Here is an 11,193-nt window from a genome sequence, read left to right on the forward strand (position 1 = left end):
CCTATAGTGTGCACTTGAAATGTCTCTAGCAGCTCTACTGGTCAGAGTCCATAAGCCAGAACCCATGTTTGATTTCTCTCTATAGGGTGGACTTGAAATGTCTCTAGTAGCTCATGTGTTGAAAGTGTGCTCCCTAGTTTTTAAGACTTTTGAAAAGTTGGGGTCACCTCTAGGAGATGGTATCTATTGGAAGAAAGCTGGGTCACTGGGCAACAACGATGACATGCCAGGCTCCCCTCTTCTACCTTATTTACTTCGTATCTCCCAGGGCATGAGTGCCTTCCTATGCTATGTGCTCCTAATATGACAGACTGACTCACCAAAAGCCCAGAAGCATAGAGCCAACCAACCATAGACTCAAACTTCCAAACTTCCTATTTTTTTTTATAATCACAGCCATTTTGTTATAGCGATGAAAAAGTAAACATGACTGATACATTGTTTTCCTGTCAAATCACACTGGAAAGTAAAAGAACTAGGCAAATGGCTAAGATATTGGAGAACAACTTTTCAATGTGAAGTACTGCTTAGCTCCAATTATAAACTTCTGGAACATAAAGAATGCCAAGTGCTTATATGGGTGTCAAAGTAAAAAGGAAATTGGGAAAGGTGTGTCTGTAGGAAACGGAGGCAGCTAAAATAGAAAAAGAGTGGCGAGCTGAGACTTTGGCTCAGTACAGCTTCAGCACATGCGAGTATGCATGAAGCCCTAGCTTCAATTCCTGATCCTAAAGACCAAAATAACAAACAGCAAAAGAGTGAAGGATATTTTCCTCTGTCTCTGAACAAGAAGTCAATGGTATCTAGTAAAGGGCTGATAGGAGAAAAGACAGCAATGGTAGGACTCCATTGAACAAGGAAGGATTGAACAAGTGCCTTGTGGGCTGGTACTAAGGAAAGGCCATGAGTGAGCTCCAAGCAAAGGAAGAGTAAGCACTGCAGAGAACAATTCCCCAAAGCTCCTGCCTGGTCCAGAACTGTAAGCTGTCTCCTCAGAGCAAAGGAGGAGGGGGCTAGAAAGATGGATCCGTGGCTAGGAGGACTTGCTCCTCTCACAGAGGGGCAGGTCAGTTCCTAGTGCCCATGGCAGAGAATTGGCTTCAGGTCTGTGGGATCTGAGGCTGTCTTCTGGCATCCTGCACAACTGTGTGTGCACACACATAAGTAGAAAGAAAATAAATCTGTACCAAGAAAGAGAGAGCGAGGAGATGGGGGTGAAGGAGGGAGGGAGGAAGGGAGGAAGGAAGGAAGGAATGCTGCTTTATGCATTTGTTCAAACTCTACTCTGCCAGATGGGGAGGCACATATACCTTCTACCTGGTACAACCCTGGTGGCCCAACTCATGACTGTTCCTCTACATCTCTTGCCCCTAACTGGCCTCCTTATCAGAGCAACAAGAATCCTTGCTCCAACTTCTCAACAGACCTAGTCCCCAACTCCATACCAAATATCTAATACTGAATATGCTTTGCACATGCAGGTGTACAGTATTGTGTGTGGTATTTGTGGAGTTCGTGTGTGGTATATGTACAATGCATGTGGTGTGTTTGAGATGTTTATAATGTATATGCTGGGGGGAGACTTGCTTATGTAGCCCAGACTGGCCTTGAACTCATGCACACATGCAGACATCTGCCACAGTACACACGTAGTCAGGAGACAACTTATTCAAGAGTTGATTCTCTCCTTCCACCGTGTAGGTGAGTTCTAGGGAGGAAACTCAGGTTAACAGAGTTTAACAGGTTAAGTGCTTTTGCCTGTGGAGCCATCTCACCAGCCCATCTCCTTCGTAATTCACTGGGTATTCTCAAAAGACAAGCTCAGAGTCTTTCCCTCCATGTTTTTGCAGTCAATGAACAAGGGACAATCAGTATTACAAGTTCACAGGGTGCAGAAATCACCCACCATGCACACTCCCTGTACAGATTAGCCCTCCCTGCTACAACACCCGCAAGACAGGCACCATATTCTAACAAGTAAACTAGTGGCTCCACGAGACTCAACGGCACAGGGGAAGGTGACAATGCAATTGGTTTCAGTGACTTCTGATTAACCTATAGACCCTGGGCCCTATAAGGTACCCAGGAAGTACCACTGGTAAATCCAGACCAACTTCAGTTACAAAAATTGAATGGAGACTCTCAAAACCTCAAGGACATTTGTGTGCTTGTATGTATATGGTGGGAAGGGGGAACAATAAAAGGGAGGGGGGAGACGGCGGAGGAAGTGTAAGAATCGAGTATCTGCCGGAAACAAAGGGAAGCTTCTTCCTTCTCATCCTCCACTGGGGAAGACATCCCGCCACCTGTTTCCCGTCACAGCCTTCAATTCCCTCCTCATTCAGGGGACCCGAAGCACAGAGCCGGCTTGCTGATTGATTTAAGTTTAATTCATTTGTGTAATATCCCTGTTCAGAGAAATGTCTAATTAACACTTTTGTTGGGGGGAATAAAACCTCCCAGATTCATTAATGAATGGGGGAAGGGAGGAGAAGCCTTCCCAGGCAGCAACCCAGAGTCTACAGGGCTGGCTCTATCTTAGAGATGTCTTAATGAGACATGCCTTCACAGTGGGATTATCGCTCCCTTTGGACCAGAAGAAGCAAATGGGGCTGAGATCAGCTAGGGACTGGAGAGTCAATAGAACATGAGTCAGCAGCACTCAAGCCCAAGGCTGGGACCTGGATTCTGGAAACTTCCTTCAGGGAAGGGACACAGGACTAGCAGGGCTCTCTCTGAGCGCCTCTCTACTGACTGCACTTCCAAGCACGGATCCACCTCTTTCTGGATTCCTCAGCCTCCCCAGGCCTTGCAGAGAGAAACGACATCATCACGGATTTGTAACATGACGCTTTATAAATGTTAGCTTACAAGTTTCTGGAAACAACGAATGACCAACGCTGTTTAACAGGCAGAGACGCTCAGAGAAATGGAGGAACTTACCCAACGTCACAAAGATAAGATAAGCAACGACTAAGTGTGGAGCCCACATCTTCTGACTCAGAAACCCAGGCTTCTCAGGGAGCAGGCTTGATTGGCAGGTCATTAGACGTGTGCTATGGCTCTCCAGAGTCATTCCTAAAGCCCTGCTGGGGATGAATGCAAAAAAGACATTAAGGTGTGAATCTCAGCTTCTGGTAAGAGAGGAATCATCTAAAATTATATGCAAGAGTCTAGGGCTGGAGAGATGGCCCAGCAGTTAAGAATACATGACATGGGCCATCCCAGCAAGAATACATCCCAGAACCCAGGTCAGGCAGCTCACAACTGCCCATGGCTCCAGCTACAGGGAATTTAATGCCTTCTTTTGGCCTCTGTGGGCACTTGCATTCATACCCACATATCTACACACACACATACACACACACACACACACACACACACACAAATAACTTTTTTAAATGTGTCTTAAAATTATGATAAATTCCATTAATTATAAAACCATAGTAAGAGTTTGAAGTGAGGGTGGGGGATGGCAGGGAGCTCTCGAGGGACTGTCAAAGCAGTCCATGGCCCCAGTTATCTCAGTGTTCATCTGAGTGACCTTAAGGGACCTATGCACCCTGCCCGGGCTTCTCTTTTTATGCCTGAAGAAGAATCACAAACCATGCCTTGCCCTATACAGAGGATTTGTTGAGGTCCAATATGCATAAAGGAGAGGAGACAGCAGCCACAGGCCCACAATGAGGAGAAGAGATTTTCACAGCTCATCATCCTACATTTTAAAATGTTTGCGCCATGTGCATTTTAGCTCCTAAAACTATAAATTAAAATTTCACAAGACGACTTTAAGCCCCCAGGTTATACATTTTTACACATATAATCCCGCTGAATTCTCTGGGCAGTCCTGTGTGGTAGAGATAATTTTCTCAATTGCCTGTGAAGCAACGGAGGCTCAGAAAACACCAGATAAGTCAGCTGGCCTCAGATACGTGACTAACTATTCGCTGGTCTAGGATTAAAATTCTTATCTTTCTGATTTCAGAGCTGCAACCTCATACTTCCTCTCTTCCCGACATTAATTATATATGCTTATTCTATATTAAAAGCTCAGTGTTAAGAGATGAAATTGCTATATATTGAAGAATAAATTTCACTCTATGGCTGGAGGAGGGCTGAGATTTCCTCATTATCTAAACATAGGATCCCATAACTATTCGCCTTACACAACCCATTCAACTGCCCACTGGTAGCATGAAGAAAACTGTTTTTAAAATAGTATATCTAGGGCTGGAGAGATGGCTCAGTGGTTAAGAGCACTAACTGCAGCCGGGCAGTGGTGGCGCACGCCTTTAATCCCAGCACTTGGGAGGCAGAGGCAGGCGGATTTCTGAGTTCGAGGCCAGCCTGGTCTACAGAGTGAGTTCCAGGACAGCCAGGGTTACACAGAGAAATCCTGTCTCGAAAAACAACAACAACAACAACAAAAAAAACAAAACCAAAAAAAAAAAAGAGCACTGACCGCTCTTCTGAAGGTCTTGAGTTCAAATCCCAGCAATCACATGGTGGCTCACAACCATCTGTAATGAGATCTGACACCCTCTTCTGGAGTGTCTGAAGACAGCTACAGTGTACTTACATATAATAAATAAGTAAATCTCAAATTATATATATACTATATATTCTTAAATATGCATTTTTTTATGTACACACATGGGGCAGGTGGCGGCGGCTTTTTTTAATTGAAAGAGGAAGGGAGAATTAGAGCAGCTATTGAACATGTCGTCTGTCCTGTGCCCTGGCAGCATGGAGACCCAGCCAGGCAACTTGCCTCACAGATTCTTGAAAATATTGTAGATTGTTCCTTTAATTCCCCAGTCTACTGCTCTATCCATTCAATCCAGATCAATGCCTCTGGCTTGGACCACAGTCCAAGGCAGGCACAGGTGAGCCACACATATCTTTTCGCATGTGCACACTGAGCCCGACACGGTTATGTGCTTAATAAAGGCCTGTGCAGATAGCCATGAAGACAAAGATCATTTATTCTAACTTAAAGGGAAGCAAGCCTTATGTTTCAGCACTCAGTGTCATACAGTAAAACACCCAGGATCTCTTGGAGAAGGTCAGGGTCCGCAGCCTGGCCTCTCTAGCACCGAGTTTACCTACTGGAAGATGGAGATGATATCTACTCATGGAACTGCAGTGAAAATTACACAGAGAAACAGGCTCGTGGCTCCTCCTGTTCCTTACTATGTGGAAGATCATTATGTTTCAATAAACAGGGGACTAGACACTAAGGATGCATGTAACTGTTATAGTCTTGCCTAGCTTGCACGAGCCCTTGGTTTGATATCCAGACAAAAATAAGGAGAAAAGTAAATTTTAAAAATAGGTAAGCAAGCGAGGGTTTCCTTAAGATGCTGCAGGAATTCCCAGCAGGAAAATGATTCCTGGGCGCTGGATCTCCAGCATCAGAAACTGCTTCGTTCAGCCTGGTCCCTGTGCCTTAAAAGGCATAAAAGTTGGCACATCAGCAAAGGAGAGAAATACCCTAGAGAGAGTCCTAAAGCTTGCTGGACCCAGCTTGGGAACAATTAAAGAGGAAAGGAATAGTTCAAGCTTTCCCTAAAATTCCATCAAGTTTGCACCAACTCATCTCTAGCCATTCTGGAAGGTCCATAAGCCCACCCGACCCCAGCATTGTGTAGGTTTGAGTGACAGACTAGTTAGAGCAAATTACGGTGCAGTTCACTCTGAGGACACAGGTGGCTATGAGACCTTGAGCAAGCAGACAAGGCCAACCAAGTCACAGTTTGGCTACGGTACTAAGGCAGTGGTTTTACGAAAGTCAAAGGTCAAGGGTCAGCAGTAGAGAAAGCTGCAGCAGACAGAACAGTTATCTACTATGTTACAAGCCTGGTGGTGGAAGTGAGCAGGCCCCACCTTGAGGACCAGGGGAAGTAACAGGAGTAGCATTAGCCCTCCTGAGAAGGTGCTGTGGAGATGGGAGAACCGGTCTTTTCTGAAGTTGCGAGGTTACTTCCCGCGGCTTCCCCAGCCCTGTCCCAAAGACTGAAATCCTATTTATTAACTTACCCCGAAGATAAAACCTGCTCCAGACTTTCTCTAAGACCTGACTTCTGCCACTCAGAGCTTCCTAGTCATGCTACCCATGGAGCAATTCAGCATCTCTGGCCTTGCTCTGACGAGACCTACTATGCACTGTTTCTAGCCTGTCCTGCCCCCTAACCCTTCCCCCCCCCAACAGCTATATACAAACAAACAAACAAATAACCAATTTATATCCTCATGGAGCAGGATCTCCAAAGCACCTTTTTTTTCCTTCTTTTTGTTTTTCGAGACAGGGTTTCTCTGTGTAGCCCTAGCTGTCCTGGAACTCACTCTGTAGACCAGGCTGGCCTCGAACTCAGAAATCCTCCTGCCTCTGCCTCCCAAGTGCAGAGGCGTGCGCCACCACTGCCCAGCCCAAAGCACCTTTCTGTATTCCGCAGGACCTAGGGCATCAGTCAGAGACCCAAAACGGGGAGAAAGAATACTTTAGTTCAGGGATCAGCATCTCCCTCTCCAATGGCCGTGTGAGAAGCCTCAGTACAGAGAGAAGAGGTACATCCCAGAGGTCCTGGAGAAGAAAGCTCTGACTGCGGCCATTTCCTCTCCTGATTCTCCTGTGGTTTCTGGCCTCCTTACAACTATCTAGGACTCACTAGAGTGAATATTAGGGTCCCAAACTGCAAGCAAATTAGTGCATTCTGTTATAGGAGCCAAGCTGTGCAGCAGAAGAGCAAGCCTGCTTCCAGGGAGTCCTTCACCCTGCCACCACAGTTAACTACAGACCCTGCCCTGCCCTGCACCACTCTAGTGCCAAGCCACTTCCTGCTGCCCTGCCTCCTGCTCCAGCATTTCTTGGACCACAGGACCTCCTCCTGCTCAGGAGGGTGGAGACACACTTGAGAGTATAACAGGCGTGGTTCTCTTGCCTTCCATTTTCCTCGCTCTCTTCCCCTCCCTCCCCATACCTTCCTGAGCTATCTTCCCCTCCCACCCCATACCTTCCTGGCCTCTTGTTTTCTCTCCCCACCAGGCTCTCAGGCTCCTGGCTCCTCTGTCCACCTTGCTCACTCTATTCATCTAATCCTGTCCCACCTTTCTCTGACTACCTCCACTTCTTTTCTCCACAGCTTCTTTCTCAGAGCCCCACCCCCATCTCCATCTCCCCTTTGTTTCTCTTCTCAGGCCCTGGTTGCCTTTTCCCCTGCTGCAACCTTAGCTAGCTCACTGGGCTGCCAGCTTCCTTTCCCTGCTTCTGCAGTCTTGTTCCACCCCCTTTCTCAGTCCTACCCAGCCCTCCTTCCCTGGTGTTTTCCTCTTTTCCACACTCCCCTTCTTACGATTTCCTCCCTTCCTGTTCTCATCCACCCCTTTGCCTCTCTCATTCTTCCACTTGAGGAAGAGGTGTTTGTGCACAGCTCTGCCCTGGCAGGAGAGTTTGGTAAACCTCCAGAGGACTCAGCTAGCGTTAGTGTAGCCCAAGAGCCACTTACAAGCACCAAACAGGAAGTCCAGGGACAATTTAAAGTTTGTGGAGTCAGGGATAAGGATGCTGTTTCTACCCAGAGGCAGGACCCCAGGCTTTGTGGTCAGCTTGGTGACAGGTGCCTGCTAGCCACACCTAAGCTGCCACATCTGCTGCTAAGGAAGTCTCATGGGAGAACCCAGTTGGGATGGCGACTTCATTTAAGGGCAAAAATGCCAACTTCTGATTAGCCTCATTTGGCTGCAATACCTCTGGTTTCAATCCTGAGGTCAGTGGAGCTGAGGGAGGAAGCTTGCCACAGGGAGAACATCTGACCTCTTTCTCCCAGCCTGCCTCCTTCTTCAGTTGTCCTCTGGAAACTTCCACGCTCCTGTTTGGTTTTCTGTAGCTGGCACTGAAGACCTCACCACAAGTCTCCCTCAGGGGTTCCCATGTTACTTACTTATGACATGAGTTCCAGGTCTTTGTCTCTATCTCCTCCCTCTTTACTTCCGAGCTCCATTTTTCTAAGATGGTCCTAAAGGAAGGGGTATCTTTCCTAACAGGATAACTTGAGCATCTCCTTCCTATTGTCTAAAATTGCACTCCTTCCAAGGAACCTTACAATTGGCCTGACCATAAATCTGGAAGAGATCTGAGGAACTACTTAATTCCATCTTTATTTGTATATTAAGACCCCGAGTGCCAGTGCAGTGATATACGTTGCTCAGTCCATGTGGTGGTTTAAAGATGATGGCACCCATAGGCTTGTATGTATGTCTGAATAATTGGTCCCCAACTTGGTGGAGCTGTTCAGGAAGGATTAGGAGGTGTGGTCTGGTTGAAGGAGGCATGTCACAGGGGGTGGGCTTTGAAGTTTCAGACAACTCAGTGTCATTCTCAGTGTTCCCTCTGTGCCTCCTACTTGTAGATCAAGACATGAGCTCTCAGTGGCTGTTCCAGCTGCCTGTCTCTTTGCCTTCACTCCACCATCATAGACTCTGAGTCTCTGGAAGCCATTTAAAACTCTTTCTCTTACAAGCAGCCTTTTCATAGCATTTTGTCACAGCAATATAAAAGTAACTAATACAGTTTGCAGAGAGTATCTATCTATTGCCAGTGATAGAAGTCATCCAAGTCTCCTGTTTCTTCTGCTTGATCTCTCTCTCCTCTCTCCCCTTCCTCTCTCTCTCTCTCTCTCTCTCTCTCTCTCTCTCTCTCTCTCTCTCTCTCTCCAAGCTGCCTGCTACTCAAAGAAGGGACAATTGATGACCCTGTCTGATGGGTAAGAGATTCTCACTATTATCCCTCCCTCCCTCCTCTGCCCTAAAGTGCCTTTCCTTTCTATGTATTTTATCTCTCTGCTATATTTGATTGAATGTTGTTGGTGTTAAACAAAAACTGTGAGCTCCTAGAAAGATAGTAAGCACATTGTATTCACCTGTTTCCTCAACACCTAGCTGTACCTGGAACCCTGCAAAGGCCTGCCAAAGTGACAGTAAAATGAAAACATGGTGTTGATATCTGAAACAACAGATATGCATCAACAGGAGGGTAAAGGGGGTTCGTCCTGGAAAGGAAATGCAAAGTCTGGCACAGTCCACACAGAGCCATCATTCACCCACACTCCCCAGCATCTCAAAGGACAGCTAGGTTACAGAAGGGGCTGTGGACACCACTTGCACTTTTGCCCTTTCCAAGATCAGGGCATGACCATCCAGGCCAGGGACTTTGCATCTGGGTGGAACTCTTCATGGCTGCAGGCCAAACTAAAAAGAACTCTAGAAGACACCTGGAGCCCTGGAGCCCTATCACTGAGTGGGTCCCACTGGAACCCTATCATTCAGTGGGCCCCACAGGCCCTGCTCCGCCCTTCCAATCCCAGGTTCAAGATCTAGCCTCATTTGACCCACACTGAGCATATATAGATCAGGAATCTTGGGAAGGAGCAAGCTGCAAGCCAGCTAGGCCCACACCACTTCCTCGGAAGCCCTGTAGATACCCTCACACAAGACAGAGAGTGATGAATATGGTGGAGAGGTGGAAGAAGCCCGGCCCAGCAGAACCTGCCTAAACACGTGGCCCTCGGCCTCCCTCCCGTCCGGTTACTGCACTGTCTCACCTCATCTAAGATTGTACTGGGAGTTAGTTCACTTCTTCCCAGGGCCTTCCATTTTGGTGGGAAGGAAAGATCCAGGGCAAGTCCTGACTTTGAGGAGATGGCACATCTGAAGCAGGAATGCTGGGATGTGTTAAAGTCACTCTAGCTAGTGCAGCTCTGGGGGCCAAAGACAAGTAGGTGGGGCTAGGAATCTAACTCAGAGGGTAGAGTGCTTGTCTAGTGTGTAAGAAGCTCTGGGTTCCGTTTCCAGTACCACATAAACTTGGTGCAGTGGTATAGGCCTTTAATGCCAGCTCTCAGGAGGCAGACAAAGGACAGAAATTCAGGTTATCCTTGACTACATAGTGAGTTTGAAGTCAAGGCTACATAAAAGACCAGGAGAAACACACACACACACACACACACACACACACAGATACACACACACAGATACACACACACAGACACACACACACAGACACACACACACACACACACACACACCTGTAACAAAACAGTGGTGGCCCTTAACAGGGAGAACCTTTGCTAGGATGGAAGCCAGTAGTCAGATCTTCCAGCCTGGCTAAGCTGTGTGCTTTGAACAGGTCACATTCCTTTTCTGGCCTTCCGTTTTCCTAACCCAGGAACCAGATCACTTCTAATGTTCCTTCCAGAACCGATGCCCTGGACCAGGGTAGGTATTCAACCCGACAATCTCTGTGGCAAGATTCCCTTCTTCTCCACACCACTCCACCCTTCCTTCCAGCTTTGTTTAGTGGGAAATGGCCTCTCTAACCTTCTTTGATTCTTACCTTCCCCCATCCAGGTGTTTAGCAATCAGAATGTAGCCCCCCACTCCCACCCCAGGCTGACCTACTGTTCAAGAACCTACAGAAGCTGCCCACTAAGAAGCCAGGTGCATAAAGCTTTCCCAAGCCCCACCCCTCGGCCACAGTCACTCACACACCTGGAGTGGATTTCTTGCCTCTCCTGCAACCCAAAACTCTTGGCTTCTCTGAGCCTTGCTGTGAATTTAACATCGTTCAGAAAACCTAGCCACATCACAGCCAATCCTATTTCCTGTCTTTCTGGTGTTTAACACCTTGAGTCGCATTATATGTATCTGCAGGATATTTATATATGTTGCATAAAATGTATGGTTTGAATTATATATGCATCATACATATCCCTATCTATCTATCTATCTATCTATCTATCTATCTATCCATCTATCTATCAAGAGTCCTACACATTCCTTCCACTACTGTCATGCTGTAGAATTCCTAAGGGCCTTGTGGTCTTCTACAGAATGTGAGACTAGACAAAGATAAAAACATACAAATGTAACTTATTATGGAGAGGAAATGGCACTCAGTCAAAAATCATGTGTGTGAATGCTTCTTTCCACTCACAAACTTATACAAAAAAGTTACAGGTAAAAAGAGCTTCAGCTACTAATCATCACCTTTAATTCCAACACCAGGGAGACTGGGGCCGTCAGGTCTGTGTGAGACTGAAGGGCAACCTGGTCAACACAGGGAGGTCCAGGCTAGTCAAGGCCACATAGTAAGACCTTGTCTCAAAGAGAAAAAGGAAAGGAAAGGAGAAGGGAGGG

At 46.9% G+C, this 11,193-nt stretch overlaps 1 protein-coding gene across 4 annotated transcripts in view; it reads right to left on the minus strand.

Annotated features, from left to right (window-relative positions):
• Nucleotides 1-11,193, minus strand: part of Kirrel1 (kirre like nephrin family adhesion molecule 1) — a 95,892-nt gene that overhangs the window by 56,839 nt on the left and 27,860 nt on the right. For 2 of the 4 annotated variants that reach the window (XM_031374263.1, XM_031374261.1), the window contains exon 2: nt 2,944-3,086. In XM_031374263.1, the coding sequence (XP_031230123.1) occupies nt 2,944-3,076 (133 nt within the window). In that variant the 5' untranslated portion in view covers nt 3,077-3,086. Of the gene's footprint in view, nt 1-2,943; nt 3,090-11,193 lie in introns of all 4 variants that reach the window. The other 2 variants (XM_031374262.1, XM_031374260.1) reach the window with 1 other exon arrangement.

This window comes from Mastomys coucha, unplaced genomic scaffold, assembly GCF_008632895.1.
Source record: "Mastomys coucha isolate ucsf_1 unplaced genomic scaffold, UCSF_Mcou_1 pScaffold16, whole genome shotgun sequence".
NCBI lineage: Eukaryota > Metazoa > Chordata > Mammalia > Rodentia > Muridae > Mastomys > Mastomys coucha.